General features: G+C 51.9%; 1 protein-coding gene across 1 annotated transcript in view; it reads right to left on the bottom strand.

Annotated features, from left to right (window-relative positions):
- Window positions 1-19,535, bottom strand: part of herc2 (HECT and RLD domain containing E3 ubiquitin protein ligase 2) — a 72,806-nt gene that overhangs the window by 36,636 nt on the left and 16,635 nt on the right. The window contains exons 12-38 of the mRNA XM_036545373.1: window positions 19,340-19,491; window positions 18,867-19,024; window positions 18,579-18,692; window positions 17,863-18,114; window positions 17,240-17,433; window positions 15,843-16,043; window positions 15,265-15,493; window positions 14,196-14,320; window positions 13,447-13,625; window positions 12,736-12,920; window positions 11,565-11,720; window positions 10,955-11,140; window positions 10,405-10,575; window positions 9,885-9,988; window positions 9,299-9,449; window positions 8,663-8,877; window positions 7,843-7,975; window positions 7,277-7,404; window positions 6,523-6,718; window positions 5,225-5,361; window positions 4,399-4,578; window positions 3,671-3,807; window positions 3,099-3,250; window positions 2,321-2,512; window positions 1,290-1,477; window positions 674-866; window positions 203-385 (exon numbers count right to left, since the gene is read on the bottom strand). Of these exons, the coding sequence (XP_036401266.1) occupies window positions 203-385; window positions 674-866; window positions 1,290-1,477; window positions 2,321-2,512; window positions 3,099-3,250; window positions 3,671-3,807; window positions 4,399-4,578; window positions 5,225-5,361; window positions 6,523-6,718; window positions 7,277-7,404; window positions 7,843-7,975; window positions 8,663-8,877; window positions 9,299-9,449; window positions 9,885-9,988; window positions 10,405-10,575; window positions 10,955-11,140; window positions 11,565-11,720; window positions 12,736-12,920; window positions 13,447-13,625; window positions 14,196-14,320; window positions 15,265-15,493; window positions 15,843-16,043; window positions 17,240-17,433; window positions 17,863-18,114; window positions 18,579-18,692; window positions 18,867-19,024; window positions 19,340-19,491 (4,591 nt within the window). The remainder of the gene's footprint in view (window positions 1-202; window positions 386-673; window positions 867-1,289; window positions 1,478-2,320; window positions 2,513-3,098; window positions 3,251-3,670; window positions 3,808-4,398; window positions 4,579-5,224; window positions 5,362-6,522; window positions 6,719-7,276; window positions 7,405-7,842; window positions 7,976-8,662; window positions 8,878-9,298; window positions 9,450-9,884; window positions 9,989-10,404; window positions 10,576-10,954; window positions 11,141-11,564; window positions 11,721-12,735; window positions 12,921-13,446; window positions 13,626-14,195; window positions 14,321-15,264; window positions 15,494-15,842; window positions 16,044-17,239; window positions 17,434-17,862; window positions 18,115-18,578; window positions 18,693-18,866; window positions 19,025-19,339; window positions 19,492-19,535) is intronic.

Below are 19,535 nucleotides of genomic sequence, written 5' to 3'. Positions count from 1 at the left end.
CTTCAGGTGCAGTGAAAGGCAGAGGAGCCAAGGCTCAGTCTGAAGTGGTGGGGGGGGGGGGGTTGTTATAGATTAACATGTTCAATATCTGACGTTTCCTGTATGTACTGAAGCCTTGTTATATGAGCTTATACGGGTGTGTGGTGTCGCAGAGGGGGGGTGGACGGGGTGGGGTTTCGGTGAGGCTGCGGAGACTGCTTACCGCTCTTGTCGTTGGCTCCGCTCTCCACCAGCATCCGGAGCAGGCCGCAGAGCGTGCGCATGGCCTCCGTCTGCATGCCCTCGGCGTGGATGCCTGCAGACAGCGCCAGCGTCTTCAGCAGGTTCACCGTGCTCGTCAGCATCAGCGCCGTGGGGTGAGAGCTCCGCTCCACCGGCTCCCCTTCTGAGACACGCACGCACGCGCACAAATACACACAGACACACAAGGACAGAGACACAGACACACAGAGAGACAGAGAGAGACACACAGAGAGACAGAAAGAGACACAGAGACACACAGACGTAACACCAACGATACACCAAGACAAAGAGAAACAGAAATAATCAGGCAATAGCATTTTGAAGAGGTGCATACCCTAGGGCCTAGGCTGTGCTGACAGCCTTGCTCATTACACTGTACACAGCTACCTGTACATGGGAAATGTTCTGCCCCCTCCCTCCCCCCGCTCACCGGTATCATCCTCCGTGTCCGAGTCCTCCGTGGTGGGCTGGGTTGCCGGGGGCGGCTCTGCCAGCTTCAGGTCGTACTTCCCCTCCTTGCCCATCCTGTAGGAGTTGGTGCTGCTGGTGTCCCACTGGACCCGGATCCAGCCGTCCTCCCCCAGCTCTCCAATTACGCGCCCCAGGCCCGGCGCTGGCCCGTCCTGCCGTTAGCACAGAAGTAACGGTTACACACACACATACAACCACATGCGCACACACACACACACACACACACAACCACACACCGACCCACCCACACACACACACACACACACACACACAATGAACGAACAGTCACAACGTGCAGTTATAATGAACAGTTAATGAAGGAACAATCATAACGAACAGCTATAACAAAGTCTAAATCAACATTCACGTAAACATAAACAGCTATAATGAAATGCCATTCCTAGCAGGCATGATTAACAGTCATAACAACCAGTCAAAATGAAGTCATACTGTAAAGACATAAAGAAGAGTAATGATGAAGTCTCGGTTGTAATGAACTGTCATGACGAGGACTGGTAATGAGGGGTCACAATGTGCACTCATACTCCCAGCGGGCAGCAGACAGACCCCCCCACCTGATCGCCCCACTTCCAGTCCAGTCCCCTCATGACGCGCGTGCCGATCTTCATCATGGCCGCCAGCTCGGGCCCGGACGCGGGCATGGGGGCGGGAGCCGCCTCCTTCCTGGACTCCTCCAGCACTGTGGCCGAGCCGCCATGGGCACTGGAGCCCAGGTCCTCCTCAGTGCTGTCTGTACTGGGGCCTGCAGCACAGGGGGGAAACACACCTCAGCACCTCCCCAGCACTGATCCCAGAACAGAGACCGCAAACTAATACCACTGAGCCCAGAACGTACACTGCACACTAATACCACTGAGCCCAGAACATAGCGTGCACACTAATACCGCTGAGCCCAGAACGTACACTGCACACTAATACCACTGAGCCCAGAACATACACTGCACACTAATACTACTGAGCCCAGAACGTACACTGCACACTAATACCACTGAGCCCAGAACGTACACTGCACACTAATACTACTGAGCCCAGAACATGCCCTGTAGACTAATATCACTGACCCCAGAACATACCCTGTAGACTAATATCACTGACCCCAGAACATGCCCTGTAGACTAATACCACTGACCCCAGAACATGCCCTGTAGACTAATACCACTGACTCCAGAACATATCCTGTATATCAATACCACTGACCCCAGACCACACACTGGATTCTGTCACTGACCCCAGAACATACTCTGTAGACTAATACCACTGACACCAGAATGTACACTGCACATTTTTACTGACCCCACAACATATCCTAGCACACTAATACCACTGACCGCAGAACATACACTGGATTCTATTACTGACCCCAGAACATACCCTGTACACCAATACCACTGACCCCAGAACATACCCGGCACAATAATACCACTGAGCCCAGAACATATCCTGTATATCAATACCACTGATCCCAGATCACACACTGCATTCTACAACTGACCCCAGAACGGACGCTGCCCGAGGCAGAGGCCGACCAGCGGCTCCAGACTGAGAGGTGAAGGCTGAGGAGAGGAGCGTGAGGGCGGGGTCGTACCGATGAGCCGGAGGATGCTCTGGGTGAGCGCCAGCATGCCGGAGTTGAGCAGCAGGCTGAGGCCGCTGGCTCCGTGCTTCAGGGACAGCATGTTGAGCATGACCAGCAGGAAACGTGCCTGTGGTATGGTGCCCAGGCTGGGACCCGCCGGGTTCTCATTAGTGATGGTCTGCAGAGGGACGGGCTGCACCCCTGAAACCGTACACACGTACACACAGGGGGGTTACCTCTGAAACCGTACACACGTACACACAGGGGGGTTACCTCTGAAACCGTACACACGTACACACAGGGGGGTTACCTCTGAAACCATACACACGTACACACAGGGGGGTTACCTCTGAAACCATACACACACACACACACACACACGCACACACACACACACACACACAGGGGGGTTACCTCTGAAACCACACACACACACACACACACACACACACACACAGGGGGGTTGCCTCTGAAACCATACACACACACACACAAACACATATACACATGGGGGTCCCCCCAATTCCACACCCACACACACACGCACGCACACACACGCACGCACGCACGCACACACACACAAACACACACACACAAATGGGGGTTACACTTTAAAACTGTACACACATACGGGGGGGCCCCCTAACACTTTGTACACACACATGTGCACACACGCATAGAGGCCTACACCTGCACGGTCAGATACACACATACCCCCACCAGCAGTGCCTTCACTGTCATTCGTACTGTGTAAAAGCAGTGTGTATTTCACGAGACCTGTTCTTACCTAGCTCTTTAAACCTGTTGGTGGCGTCCAGCAGGATGGAGCGCACGTTCTGGATGGCCCAGGCGTACAGCTTGCCGAAGGTCACCTCCAGCAGCATGCGGTTGAAGGGAGGGATGAGGTCTACATCCTTCAGGCAGTCAGAGAGGGGCTCTCTGCAGCAGGAGGGGACAAACAGGACATCAATCAGTCCGCTGCTTAATGAATACATCCACAACACCCCAAGAAAACCGTCACACCTGATGTCAGATTATGACAGACGTTTTTTTTTTTTCTTTCAATTGTTTCGGGCAAAACCTGCTTGAAATTCTCTTGTTTCAGCAAAACCAAATAGCGTGACGAGGCCAAGGGGTTTATGCACACGAGACCCAATTATCCAGCAGAAAACTTGACACAAACTCTAAAATGTTGCACTAACACCACAAGCAGCACAGTGGTAGTCCATATCCAAACATCCACAGCCAAACATTTTACTGATGCGACTCAGGTTAACTGTCCTGCTTGAATGCCCTGCAGCAGCGCCCCAGCTTGGAGGTGAACGTGTGATCTTTGGCACCGCTGTCAGGGAGACGTACCCGATATTGGTCCCTTCGGGGATGAGCCTCTGCCAGCCGCACAGCATGGCGTACTGCACCGACGGCAGCAGGAAGCTCTTAGACGCCAGCTTCAGCATGGTGTCAATGCCCTCCAGCCTCACCTCCGCCCGCTCCAGCTGTAACAGATTTACCCATCAGCCTCCCGACTTTAATCACAGGTAATGGTGATATGGCTCTCCCAGTTCCCACTCACACACCCCTTGAATCCATCTGAATCCCTCTTCACTGTCCTCCAATCACACCTCAGCCTTATCTGAATCCCTCTTCACTGTCCTCCAATCACATCTCAGCCTTACCTGAATCCCTCTTCACTGTCCTCCAATCACACCTCAGCCTTATCTGAATCCCTCTTCACTGTCCTCCAATCACATCTCAGCCTTATCTGAATCCCTCTTCACTGTCCTCCAATCACACCTCAGCCTTATCTGAATCCCTCTTCACTGTCCTCCAATCACACCTCAGCCTTATCTGAATCCCTCTTCACTGTCCTCCAATCACACCTCAGCCTTATCTGAATCCCTCTTCACTGTCCTCCAATCACATCTCAGCCTTACCTGAATCCCCCTTCACTGTCCTCCAATCACATCTCAGCTTCAACTGAATCCCTCTTCACTGTCCTCCAATCACACCTCAGCCTCGACTGCACGTCCCATCCCTTTGCTTTGCCCACTCCTCCCACCTGAGCCCCACCCCGTCCTCCTCCTCACCTGCTTTAGGAGGCACTTCCTCATCTTCTCCACATCCAGAGGCTCCTCCTTCAGGGCGAACTCCACGATGGTGGCCATGAGGCTGGACTGGGGGATACAGCCCTGAACGCTGTGCTTCAGCCACTTATATTTATGCACGCTGGTTACCGTGGACAACAGGGGCTGCCACTTGTCCTGCTGCTAACAGAAAAACACACACAGACGGACATCAAAGCCTCCACTCCCCCATATAAGATCCCATCTTACAGACCCCATTAGAGAAACTGTTTCAACATGCACTTTGTAATGTATGGCAACCGGCCACAGCTGCTCATTGTCGACATGTAGCATGAGCCTGGTGCTTAGATGTACATGTTAAATAAGTCAGAGTAAAGCACTGGGTGCCAGCCAAAGGCAGGATCCTTCACATGGAGCGGAGGTGAGTGCGAGCCAAGTGTGTGAGCGGGAGGTCACTGCCCCTGAGCTCAGGGGTTACTTGGGATCTGCCAGCCAGAGAAGCACTTTGATTCCTTTATAAATAGACACAAATGTTACTGAGGGGCTTCCTATGGGGTCTTCTGATCCTGGCTGGAAGTCAAGTGATCAGGAGAGAGAGAGGCAGGCAGAGATGGAGAGAGACAGAGATGAAGAGAGGTGGAGAGGGAGAGAAGGAGAGAGGGAGAGAGGGAGAGAGGGAGAGAAGGAGAGAGGCAGAGAGGGAGAGAAGGAGAAAGGCAGAGAGGCGGAAAGGGAGAGAGGTGGAGAGAGGCAGGGGGAGAGAGGCAGAGAGGCGGAGAGGGAGAGAGGCGGAGAGGGAGGGGTAGAAACGAGGGGAAGTTTTTTTAACCTTGGGCGACTTGGCCGGGGCGGGCTTTTTGTCGGCGGACGCGGGGCTGATGGGGACAGCGCAGGGGCCGTCCCCGTCCGTCTCGTCGTTCTCCAGCTTGGACTCCTCCACGTCGGCTGACTCGGACTTCTTAGGCACTGAAGGGCATGAATAATGAATGCTCCATGAGGATCAATCCATGCACAGTACTTAGCACCTCCTCGGATTACCCAACACGCAGCGTACACAAATGTCAAAGCACTTACAGGCCTCGGGTTAGCAGGCATCGGACACTGAGCGGGGCAATCCTATGCCACTCCATAAAAGGAACACCAAATGATATCTGAAAACATTCTAGATGGAATATGAAACGGGCTCGAGAGAGAGTATACCAATATTCCCGCTGCGTATCTTTAATATGCGGGCTATGTCTATGTTATTATTATTTTTTAAATTTAGAAATCTAAAGCCTGGATAAGCCCCTGAGATAAGGCATCTCATGTCCCAGGGGGCATGAATACATACCCGTGTACTGTGATGCCGTAAAAGAAATAATAACGGCTATGAAAACAGTGAATAAAAATAGGATACATCCAAAGGCAAAAACAAGCCAAAAATTAAAACTGCAGTTCTGGCAAAACTAGAGCACTTTGTTTCCAATGTGTTTTTAAAAGCAATTAAATTTCTAATTTTATTTAGATTTTATCCATATAACTCCAAAATGAGATTACATTCTCATTCTCTGAAACAAGTATACATTCTCAATGATACAATCTACTGCCGTAATTTTAAATTGGTCAACTGAAGCAGTACTTTTCTTCTTTGAGCCAAAGCAGCATGGAATAAAATTTTATTTATCCCCAACTTATTTTCCATAAACCAAGCCTGAAGTGTATTACAGTCATTTTGCAGATTCAACAACCGATGGTATACTTTTAACTGCACTATAGGAAACTGTTTCATCTGCAAGCAAAAGCATTTCTGCATACAGCGCATCATCAAAGCTAGAAGACAACAGGCCCCTCTATGTTTGCACACAATAGACATCTATATCGATTCAGGTATAACACAGTATTTTAAAAGTAGAGTTTTATAGTGGTATAGCACGGCATTGTACTAGTACAGTATTAAATTTGTAGAGCACAGTACCACAGGTGAACTGATATTGTGATATTGATCAAAACTATAGTAAAAGGAACAGTAACTTTCCTCATCCGAATCTTTTTAACTACGCAAAGATTTATGGGAAGATGGAGCCGGGAAACATAACGCCAATGTAACAGCAACGTAAGAGCAACGTGTCCGCGGCTGGGACCCACCCCTCTTCTTCCTGCTGTCGCGGATCAGCTTCTGCGTGATCCTCTTCCAGCGCGGCTGGGAGCTCAGCAGCTTGAGCTTGGACACGATGGACAGGTCGTTGCTGACCGCTGGCCGCAGCTCGTTGAACAGGAAGCGCAGGCGCTCGATCACGGGCGCGCACACCTCCTTATAGGAGCGGCCCTGCTCCTGGTGCGTCTGGGGCGGGACGTGGGGGAGAGGTCAGAGGCCACAGGAAGCGATCGCAAAGATCGCACCAGAGAAGATGTAACATTAACCCTTTCACGTGTACAGTCAAACCAGTGTGATCAGAACACTAGAATGGATAAATTCTAGCCAACGTTAGCTTTGAGGACACAGTGATTTAACATCGCAAGGTATAGCAAATGCGGCGGTGAAAACTATGAGAAGTTTAGTAACACTAATGAAAATAAAATGAACCATGTAACGTAACAAGCACACTACATAGCATAAAATAAGTCATGTACGAAAGGGTTACCAGAGCATGCAGTTTGGGTCACACCTTCCAGGCACAGAATTACGTGGAAATGGCTCTACCTTAAAGCCATGCACATACAGTACATCCTCCATTCAGATCACTGGTGATTATGTATTTTTCTTACTATACATGTGTTGTGAAAGGCTTTTTTTAATCTCTCTCATATCTGTCATTTCAGGCTTAGCCCTCTTAATTCCTCTTGTGATTCCAAAGCAGGAGAGCGACTGTTAATGAGGGAATGGAGATGAGAACTCTACCTTGATCAGCGAGCACTTGGCCTGGTACACCATCCGACACACGTCGATCACAGATTTGGGGAGGGACCTCTGCTTCCCCTGGTCCACGCCCAAGGCACATTGCTTGATGAGTGAGAGGGCGACGTGACCTGTGGGAGGGGCCAGCAAAGTGGGCACACATGCAGCCGCTCACAGTATTCACACGTCAGCACTGCTGGGTTACTGACACCCAACGGGACCCAATCACACTGAGGAACTGAATATCATCCCGCCTCCTTCATCGCCATGCCAACACACAGCAGCTGTGACAGCCCTAAGGCTTGGACAGCACTTTTTGAATTATGTAACGCTTGCACATATTTAAACAGACAACCTGGAATGAATTTACTTACATACAAAATTTTTCACAGGAGGAATTTATACATTTCATAAAGGGATTTATAAAGGTTTTCATAAATTTCAACTATGGCAGCCATAACAGTCCACTAAAACTGAAGCCCCTTTTTTAATTTCCTGTAGTTTGTGCGCTACCGCAGGTGCTATCCCACGATCCCCTGGGGGCGGGGGGCGGGCGGCGGCCAGGTTACCGAGGTCCTGGTGTTTGAGCAGGCAGCAGAGCAGCAGACGGCCCACCTCCTCCACGGGGTGCTCGGGGGGGAAGATGATGGGGGTGATCAGGTGGTACTGCTTACAGCAGCGCTCGATTTGGCACAAGAAGTCCTGCGGAGGGGGAGGGGGTGACAAGGAGACAAAAGTTCGACATGCCCAGCACAATACCCGCCATCTCCACACACCTGGCCATAGCGCTCCTGTTTCACTACCTGCTCCTTACATGGCTCCTGAACTGAGGGTGCACCTACATCTATAACACAACGGATTATGTTCTCATTTAAAAGCGGTCGTTGCTGGGCCCTGTAAAACACATAAAGTTCTACTCCAGTGTAGAGCTCTCTGCAGGAGGAAATGTGTACACTATCCCTGCCATCTCACCATACGGACTAATGTATGCAGCACTGTCATTCTGTGTCTTCCCCCCATGTGAAATAACACTAATTTCACATATTTATGATGGGTAATAAACACACGGAAGAGTTCTCTGTATAATAAAAGATCTGGGTATTAAACTCTGGAACAATGTTTACTGATTAGGACCGTGATTACACTTTAAAAGTAGTTTACCACCCCAATTTATTGGCTCCAATTGCCCGGTAAAAACCCTACTGGTCCCACAACAGACTGCTGTTGTCCCAGCAACATCTTCTGTTGCTGGAATGTTAGCCAGTCTGGGGCGGTTTCACCATCATGTTTTTCCAAGCTGGACTGGGAAAAAAGAGGGTAGAAATTCCCAACCCCTCCCCCGCCTGTAACCACCCTGCGATGGTCCGCCCAGCCTGGGGGGGGCGCTACCTTCACAGTGTGGTCCTGGATGTTGTTGTCGGCGATGGCCTGCAGGAAGGGCTGCGAGTGGTCGCTGAGCGTGAGCCGGCGGGAGTTGAGCCTGGCCTTGTCGGGCGCCGTGCTGCCTGGCAGGCTACAGTGGTCCTCGTCCTTCTCCTCATTGTAGTTGTAGTGGATCTGGCTGGTCTGCAGGCCCCCGGAGAAGATGGAGGACTGGAGCCACTCTGAGAGGAGCACAAGTTTAAACTCATTAGCTTCTTTATATTTCCTTTATTTGCAGTTGCAAAAACTGAAATGTTAACGTAGCATGCCAAAGGACACAGGTCCATATGTGGTGACAGGCAGTAAGGATTATGAAGGACACACACCGGATAATTACAAGAGATTGCAATTATGTCATCATAATGTTATGCATGAACTAGTGTAGTAATAAGCATGACACATAAAACCCAGTTAAAAGAGAACACGAAAATCAATACATGAACTGCTAAGAGCAGACTGACAACTTAATCTACTCTGCAAGGACGACAAACATTCATCCCACACAGCGTCGACTGGTATCAAATAGCAGCAACAGCAGCAGGCATGCCCGGTACTGAGGAACTCTGGGTAGAGTCACGGCTGTGGTCGGCTCACTGCACTCACTGGCGCACTCGATCTCCATGGGGGACAGGGGCGTGCTCATGGCCAGGTAGGAGGCGTGCAGGCCCAGCAGCAGGCCCAGGTTCCGCTCGGTGTCGATCAGAGGAGAGGACAGGCTGCTCAGGTCGGGCGTGGTCACCGTCTCCTGGTTGGGCTGAGAAGAACAGGCGCGGGCTTAGACACATCACACCACAAGGAGGAATAGGGGGGCCTTACAGGCCACTCGAAACAGTCTAAAATCTATACATCACCAACTAAGTACAGGGTCACCTTTATAATTGGAAGTAAATTTATAGCCACTTACCCATGACATGCACTATATCTCAAACATGAAAACTGAGGTCCAGTGAAACATTGTACACAAGGAGAAAACGTAGGTGTAGCTTTTATATGTGTATGCAGCCAAAGGTCACAGCCACATCTGCTCAGGCAGGCATGGTACAGTTACGGAAAGGTTATGATATGGCTTTGGTGAATATAAAGTTCTTTTGCAAATATAAAAAGTGCTTTTTCACTTCAAGAGATCAAAGAAGTGGACAAGTGGACAATACCCTTCCTATGCAAATACAAAAGAAGTCACCGGGCGTACCTCCATGTATTGGCCAACACAGAACGCCTGCATGGACTCCCTGGTGTCCTCGAACTGCAGCGCGGCCTCAAGGGCAACGACTGGATCTTCTCCAGCAAACTGGGCTATGTGCGGAGATCACATGTTAACCAGGGAAACACAACTACGATCAGCAACAGCATGCAATTCAAATGTTTCGAACTTATTACTTAATGTGTTAAAATCACTCTCCTGCCAAACAGAGGACTCCAGAAACTCACTTCTACAGAATACTGGTAATCAGCGGTAGGTAACTCTGCTCATTGCCAGAGGTATTCCTGGTTTCTGCTCCATCTGAGCTCTTGATTGCATCGTTTCGTATATTTTCACACTAAATGAATTTCCCCTCATTTCCCCAGAAATAGTTGCCTACGTTAATTTAGTGTCGAAATGTGTGAAATTCTGTAACAAAGTGGTTAAAGAGTTCAGACTAGAATAAAAGCTAGAGATCTCTGGCACTGCAGATGAAGCCTGCTGCAGATCAGGGTTTCCAGGGGCCTACCGAGGATGCTGTTTCCAGTCAGGGACTGCGCCTGGAAGTCCTTGATGTCGTAGACCTTGCCTTCGATGACGGTCCAGAAGCCCCCGTCCTTGTTGTGGTTCTCCAGGTCGGCCTTGCGTATGAGGGACACCTCCTCATTGTTCCTGGAGCTCTGGCCTGTGAAGAAAGACCCTGCCGAAGCAGAGGGGATCCGGTTACTCCCCAAACTAGCGGCTCCCCACCCCAACATTACAGCCTCATCATAATAATTGCTCCATTTCACCAGGCTAGGCAGTCCACCTCAGAGCAGACCCAAAGAAAGGGTGACCGAAGACAACGGCCTGCTGTAACCCTTTGCCAGTTATCATACATTAGCATAGGGTAATCCTGGAACCCTACAGCTGGGAAGCCATTATAAATCTGAGCTCCAGGAGACCCCAGCCATGCCACCTTATTTAATCTGCATTCAGCCTTACGGCCACTTACACAATGGCAATACTGAAAATGCCGACTACACGGTGGTAAATCACTGTAAGCCACATCCCATAATCCCCGTGTCCCAGCGGGTTACCCATGATTCCAGGCCAGGCCAGGTCCTCGTTGTCGTCCCTCTCGTGGCCGGGAGCCAGGTGGTTGAAGCGGTCGAGGTGCTCCAGTAGCCCGGCTAACAGGGGGATGGAGCCGGTCTCCTGCATGAGGCCGGCGTCGATGGTGAGGAGCAGCACGATGGAGACAACCAGCTCCGGAAGGAGGACGCCTGCAGCGAGCAAACGCAAAGCCAATCACAATCAAGGAATGCTCTCAGCAGCCAACCGCACGCAGTGAAGCTATTCAGCAGCCAATCACAAGTAACAAACTTACTCAGCAGCCAGTCATAGTGCTTATATTCATATTTATATATTTATATTCATGTTTATAATGAATATTTCATATTCAACAATCAATCATACAATGCTCATACACAAGTAAACACAGTGGGCCTAGTAGCAATTATTTCCAAATACTGAATACTGATAAATGTATCCAAATATATAATTTACATCCAGTACAACACAGTTCACCAATATCTGCATTAAAATGTTTTTGCTCTGTTGTTTAGATCACCTAGTTCAGGACTTATACTAAAAAATAGAAGCTGACATGTATTACTGTAGTTTCACAATTCTAAGACTTATTCTTACCGGTGAGATCACCCTCAATGATGCGAGAGACCTCGGCGAAGTGCCGGTGGCTGGCGAAGGCGATGCTGGTGGCCACAGGCAGGATGTCCCCGATGTGGGTGCACAGCAGGGCGATGTACTTCTTCAGTAAGGATCCCACGCCCAGGAGGTCCGGGTCTGCGGGCGTTACACACACAGCGCTCTGACTAAGGCTCTGCATCCCGGCTTCCTCACTGCGGCTAGCACACACACTAAGCCTGCAGGACGCTCTCTGAAACCCGCGCTCGCCACCACCGACCGCTCGTTTCTGTGTGAACTGCAGTGACTGTCCATTAATCGCTTCTGGCAATCTGTCTAACAGCTGACAGGCTAACAAGCGAGGATCCGCGACTGATATTATGCGTGAATGGAGAGGAATCCCTCGCGCCAAGTGCTAACAGGACGACTTTTGTAAGATGAACAGGACTGACCAGATCGATGACACAAGGGCATGGGGCTACCTTACCCATGAAACCCTGCCTCTCCTTTGAACTGACAAAAGCCTTTCCATCAGAGGTAACGCTATCGTCCTCCTCAGCACAAAAGCGGGCTTGAAACAGTCGTTTGTAAGAATATGCTGCAGCTCCCCGGCCTAGCCCATGCATACATTCACACATAAACACCCACACTGCAACCAACTGTGCAATGGAATGGAACTGACATTGAATCAACATTGCACATCCTACACTGCACTGATGTCCTTTTTGCACATTTAATGTATATATCCTTTATTTATTTTTTTTTTCCCTTACACTCTCTGACCTTTTTTATATATTTTCTTTCTTAAATTCTTGTTCTGTGTTCTACTCCTAACAGCACTCAAAAGTGGAAGTCAAAGGAAGAATTTCATTGTACAGGGAACTTGTTTCTTTACTGTGCATATGACAATAAACTTTGAACTTTGAACAGTGGCGGTAGTGTAACACAGCAGTAAGGAACGGGGGCTTGTAACCAAAAGATTGCCGTTTCCATTCCCCACTGGGGCACTGCTGCTGCACCCTTGGGCAAGGTACTTAACCTAGAATTGCCTCTGTAAATATTCAGCTGTATGAACAGACGAGATGTAAAAGCCACCTGTGTCAGTCGCTCTGGATAACAGCGTCTGTAAATGGCAATAATACCATGTAACACATTCGGCGCCGCAGCAACTCACTGTATCCGTTGACGACCTCGGGCCCGTTGACGCCCAGGTAGAGCTTGCTGACCAGGAGCCTCTGGAAGCGCAGCAGGAGGTCCAGCGAGGCCGAGCGCTCCTTCCCCACGTGCTCCGAGTCCAGGCAGTTGGAGATCCTCCTGGCCACATCTTTCAGCCTCGCGATCGTCTGCGAGGCGATGTTCCTGCAGACAGGGAGTTTTCAGACTCCTTCTCCTGCTGAAGGACTACAGAAACTCAATTCTATTTGATATTGTGGATGAGTGGTAGGTAACCCTGCTCCTACAGCGCTAGAGATGTTCCGGGTGTTTGTTCCATCTAAGCTGTTGAGCACATCATTTCAGATCTTTTCAAACTAAGTGAATGCATCTCCCAAAAAAATCCATCACCTGCATGAATTTAGTATAGAAATGTACAAAATTCTGTAATGAAGTGATTAAAGTGCTCAGATTGGAACAAAAGCCAGAGACCACTGCAAGCCATGGGCAAGTCCCCGGTCCAGGACATCACTAAAGCACACCCCACACACACACACACACACACACACACACACACACACACACACACACACACACACACTCTCTCACACACTCTCTCACACACTCTCTCACACACTCTCTCACACACTCTCTCACACACTCTCTCACACACTCTCTCACACACACCTAACATTCATATGGTGGTATGGTTAACCCCTTGGTGGAGTGCTACCTCAGCAGTTGCTGGACCAGCTGCACCAGTGGCAGGCTCTGTTTCCCTGCGGACTCATAGATCCCCGTGTTGATCAGGTCCTTGTCCAGCGGAGTTCTGCTCCGGTGCAGCGTGGAAGCGTTGGCCTCCTGCTCGTCGATCTCCTTCTCTTTCTGGGCCTCCTTCTTGGCTTCAATGTCCTGAAATATCGAGGGGTAACAAAGGAATAATCACCAAGGGGGTAATGTTGGCCCTACTAGACTCCGCCCCCTCCCTTTCAATGTGGCAGAATGAATCCAACACATGTTCCACACCTATTTCCAAAACCCGGAAAAGAGATCTATTTTTTCCCCTCTCTCTGGAGAAAAGCAAATCATTTTGAAAGCTGACAGTGGATGGGCCGCAATTCGTACCAAAAAGCCAAGTGAGTGGAGTGAGACCATGAATTAAACATCAGCGAGAGGCAGGCAAAGCTGCCAGCACTCATGAATTAGAAACACTGACCTGCATCTCTGCTGTGGCGGGAGTGTTCAGGGCCCGCTCCAAACAAACAATCTTTCACACCCAACAGCCGATCGTCCACAGAGTGCACACACCCAACAACCAATCGCTCACAGTGAATTATGATCACCAGCCAATCACGCACAGGGAGCAGATACTCAACAACCAATCACGTGTAGTTTGTGCCAGAAATCAGGTGTGGACTGTGGCGCTAGGCGCAGGGCAGACGCATGAAAAGCTGGCGAGTCTCAGGAGCGAAGCTCGCTGACCTGTATCTCGGCCGTGATGGCAGCGTTCAGCGCCGACTCCAGACCGCCGTCCGCCATGAGGCTGCTCACCAGAAGGTCGATCATGAATCGCCGACCGGGACTCACGCTCATCTCATTCCCAGACACTGAGAGGAGACAGAGAGATGTGCGTCACACAGCATACAGCTCACAGCATATAGCTCTAACTCCTGATACTGCTACCTGTACTACAGCTCCTGCTGTTATTAATGCCCCTGTTCTCCATACTATAGCTCCTACTGCTACTCCTGCAGTTCTCTATGTAACTACAGATACCCTGACACATCACAGGTAATGCAAGAGGCAAGAAATAATGGCAATGATTATAAAGCCCAAAAAGATGATGCCAATGATCCAGCTCTAACTGTCGGAGCCAGGGCCACACGGGCGGAGAAAGGAAACGAAGAAACATAAAAGAGCCCTCGTGTTCCCCTATCAGGCGTGCGAGTTTGGCACGGGCAGCAGTCAGATCACTCCCGCCTCCATGGTAGCAGATGTAATCTTTTAGATCAGTCACGGCAGATGCCTTTGATCGTGCTCCGGCACCGATGCCGAGCCCTGGCTCTCACTTAAAGCCTGTTTTCTCACAGCGTCACAGTGGAGTAAAACATCAATGAGCAACCGCCATATTTGACAGGATAAACACTTTAAAATAATATTACCTAAGGTATCCTCACCCTTCCTCCTCCTCTATCTCCTACTGCTACATGGTGGAAGTTATGCCAGAGAGAGTCATGAGAATGCATGCTTGCCTGTGACATAAAAGGGCTTTACATCCCCTTACACCTGCTGGACAGCACTGAGGACAGTAGCCTGGCTCTATTACCTTCCCCTATGTAGTAGAGAGGACAGTAGCCTGGCTCTATTACCTTCCCCTATGCAGTAGAGAGGACAGTAGCCTGGCTCTATTACCTTCCCCTATGCAGTAGAGAGGACAGTAGCCTGGCTCTATTACCCTCCCCTATGCAGTAGAGAGGACAGTAGCCTGGTTCCTGGTGCCTAACCGCTAGGTAGCACAGAGGACACTGGGACAGCACTTCGGTTCTCTTACCTGCGCTGGGCAGGAGGGAGGACAGCGCCCGGGCCCTCTCCTCCGCCGTGGGCAGCAGCACCGACCAGCCGCTCTGCAGGACGGCCTGGGCGGCCGACTGCACGGTGTTGAGCACGCCGGCGTTGCTGGCCAGCGTCACCACCGCCTGCTTCAGGCTGTTGAGCAGCACGCTGCCCAGGCCCAGCCCCAGCTCCTCCGGGTCCACCTGGTTACTGATGGCGGCGTGGAGCTGCGGCACAGCGCACCACACACACTCAAACATAGGAAACAAACACCTGTGCTCAACGCGCCAAATAAACCGCAGCAGCCCAGGGACTCAAACTTCAGAACGTCAAAACGCAGATATGCAGTATGTTCATCAAACTCCTTTGCTGCAAAATGGGGCAGTACAGGCACAGAGTTGTTATGAATGAAATAACTGAAGGTCAGCAGTATAACTGTAACTGTAACGTTCTTATTTGCTGAATGCGGACTATATTATATAGAATGAGTGAACCCCTGCATTTCACTCAGATTATCTGTTGAACAGTTAGTCAGTATGCGGAGCTGCTGACAGCGCGAGGGGCGGACTCTCTCACCTGAAGCCGCAGCAGGTTGAGCGTGGCCACCACCATGCACTCCTTCTCCTGCGGGGGCGGCCAGTCGGAGCTGCCGTCCATGCCCTCGCTGACCTGTCGCAGGAGCAGGTCCAGCTGCTCGAAGGTCATGGGGCACACGTCCACCACGAAGGGCACGCGCTGCCCGACCGACCACTCCGAGCACGACGACCAGGCGAAGTTCTGCGGGCGCAAAGACAGCGCTGCGCGTTAGAGCGGGGACAGGAGACAGGGGACAGGAGAGACCGGGGGGACAGGAGAGACGGGGGGGACAGGAGAGACGGGGGGGACAGGAGAGACGGGGGGGGACAGGAGAGACCGGGGGGACAGGAGAGACAGGAGAGACCGGGGGGACAGGAGAGACCGGGGGGACAGGAGAGACGGGGGGACAGGAGAGACAGGAGAGACAGGAGAGACAGGGGGGACAGGAGAGACCGGGGGACAGGAGAGACTGGGGGGACAGGAGAGACGGGGGGACAGGAGAGACGGGGGGACAGGAGAGACAGGAGAGACAGGGGGGACAGGAGAGACTGGGGGGACAGGAGAGACAGGAGAGACCAGGGGGAACAGGAGAAACAGGAGAGACAGGGGGGACAGGGGGGACAGGGGGGACAGGAGAGACAGGGAACAGGAAAGACAGGAGAGACAGGGGGGACAGGAGAGACAGGGAACAGGAGAGACAGGAGAGACAGGAGAGACAGGGGGGACAGGAGAGACAGGGAACAAGGGGGACAGGAGAGACGGGGGGGACAGGAGAGACAGGGAACAGGAGAGACATGAGAGACCGGGGGGACAGGAGAGACAAACAGGAGAGACAGGGGGGACAGGAGAGACAGGGAACAGGAGAGCCAGGAGAGACAGGGGGGACAGGAGAGACAGGGAACAAGGGGGACAGGAGAGACGGGGGGACAGGAGAGACATGAGAGACCGGGGGGACAGGAGAGACAAACAGGAGAGACAGGAGAGACAGGGGGGACAGGAGAGACTGGGGGGACAGGGAACAAGAGAGACAGGAGAGAAGCGGGGGGGGGGGGAGGGGGACAGGAGAGACAGGAGAGACCGGGGGGACAGGAGAGACAGAAGAGACAGGAGAGACCGGGGGGACAGGAGAGAAAGGAGAGACCGGGGGGACAGGAGGGACAGGAGAGACAGGAGAGACAGGAGAGAGAGAAGAGACGAGGGGGACAGGAGAGACCGGGGGGACAATGGGCCAGACCATGCTGTGTGTGGCACAACAGTTACACAGATGTTCTGGAGTGTTTTGACCCCAGTGCCATTTCCTCCAAACCCCGCTGGAGCGCAGCGGTTCCCTCCACTGCGGCTTTTCGCTGACAAACTCCATTAATAAAACGCACGCCGGACCCCCCGGGCACACGCACCTGGCCGGGCCCACAGGCTATGCCCACGATGTGCTTGGAGTTGAGGCCCGGCAGAGCTTTGGGCTGCTTCTTGTTGGAGAAGAGCGTGTCGAAGTGCTGGAGCTTGTCGTTGCTGCCCCAGCTGTGCACCTCCCCCTCGTCTGTGAGGGCGAGGCAGTGGGTGGAGCCCACGGCGATGTCCACCACCTTCTTTCCTGTTTACAACAGGCAAAAGCGAGCCAATTTTAGCCACAACAACTACACTTTAAAGCAGCAATACCTCTAACAGCTATCAGCAGATTCTTGTTGTCTAAATCTAAACTGAACGCTTTCTGTGTAATTCATTGCTTCCTTGCACATTACATAACATTATCGTCATCCAGAGCACCTTACACAGACTACAATTTTATCAATTTATACAGCTGGATATTTACTGAGACAGTTGTTAAGTACCTGGCCCCAGGGTACAGCAGCAGTGCCCCTGCAGGAATTCAAGCCAGCAATCTTTCCGTAATGAGCTGTGCTCCTTACCACTACACCACGCTGCAGCACACTGTACTTTTATACCCGCTCTTAGCGTCAGGTGGATATCTGTACGGTGGTAAATGCGTCAGGATCGGAGCGTGCAGGCCGGCTCCGCTCACCTTGTAAACTGTCCAGCAGCTTGGGGTAGCGGACGTGCTCGTCCGTGCCGTGGCCCAGGCGCTGGTTGTCACCTTTGCCCCAGGTGTACACCTGTCCGTCTTTGGTCAGCGCCACGGAGAACTGGCTGCCGCAGCACACCTTGACGATGTCCAGGTCCTGCAGCTTCTCCACCAGCTTGGGCGTCTTGCAGCCGTCGCTGCCCCCCCGGCCCAGCTTGCCGTAGTCGCCGTCGCCCCACGACCACACCTGGCCTGCAGGGGGGGGCGGCAGGAGCACCAACGTGAGTCCACCCACCCCAGCTCTGCTTTCTGTTTTCCCCTTTTTCCACCCCAACTGTGGAATCAGCACTGGTATACCAAGCCTGCAGGCAATGCTGTTTTTTGCACTACAAGTCCCACAATGCACCACAGGAGAGCAAACAGCTATTGCAGGATTGGTGATCTCTTGCTTGTATCTGTTGAGCAATAGGCACCTGACGAGTCACTAGTGCCAAAGAACAGTGTGACATGGGACTCTGGCTGATGAAAGCCCACCCAACCCCACCGGAACAGAGCTAATAATATCCTGTTACTTCAGACTTCCAGTCATTATCTGCTAAAGGCACAGTCCAGGCTCGAATTAGCCATGACTGGGCTGTGGGACTCGGCTTATGTTCAGATCACGCGGCTTAACCGACTGAGCCAATGGGGAGCCTCTGACCCGCCGCTGCTCTCACCGTTCTCCGTCACGGCCAGCGTCTGCGCGTCTCCGCTGCCACACGCCACGTCCAGCACCTTCAGTCCCTTCAGCGCCGTCACCAGCATGGGCGTGGTCTGGTCCTCGCTGGAGCCTGCACACGGGAGGAGGGGGGAAAAACACCATCAGCGCTTAGATCATCCAGCTCAGCTGCACTCATTCTACATCCGCTCTTCACCTCCCCTCCACCCATTCCACTCCACACAATACTCATCCAGTCTACACCTGACCCCGCCTGAAGAGGCACGTGGCTAACTGAGCGCGTTACCGTGACCGAGCCGGCCGTAGTTGCCGCGGCCCCAGGTGTACAGCTCCCCGTCGGCGGTGATGGCGGCGCTGTAGGTGCTCCCGCAGGCGATGTGCACCACGTGCTTCCCGTGCGGCTTCCCCGAGAAGGCCGTGATCATGGTGGGCTCCTCCAGGTACCTGCACCGGGGGACAGCAGAGCCCGATCAACCGCCGCGTTTCTCCCGGGGCAGGGCACCGAAAAGACACCGTGTCACACTGGGGGCTGGGGCCCATCTATGTTACACATCTTTAGCAACCAATAGGATCACAGTTGTACAGACTAATAAATATGGTTCAGTTTTCTGGTATCCATCCATATGGATATGGAGCACCGGAGGTGTACAGAGTTTGCTCTTATAATTCAGGCGATTGGAATGGATAAATGATTTGATCTTTCAGGAGTCATCAGTTTAGAAATTATCAGCTTGCGTGAAGTGCGCGCTGAGCACCCACGTAGTGTCCCCGTGTCCAAGGCGACCGCCGTCCCCGCAGCCCCAGGAGAACACCTCCCCATTGGCTGACAGAGCCAGGTAGTGCTGCCCGTCTGGATGTGCTGCTATCTTCACTATCTTCCTGGAGGAGAGGGCCTGCACCAGCAGAGGAGCCTAAAGGACAACATACACACCCATCCAGTAAGAAGGGGAACCGC

This window comes from Megalops cyprinoides, chromosome 14, assembly GCF_013368585.1.
Source record: "Megalops cyprinoides isolate fMegCyp1 chromosome 14, fMegCyp1.pri, whole genome shotgun sequence".
NCBI lineage: Eukaryota > Metazoa > Chordata > Actinopteri > Elopiformes > Megalopidae > Megalops > Megalops cyprinoides.
Note: the sequence above shows the minus strand (reverse complement) of the source record. Positions and strands in the feature narration are given on the sequence as shown.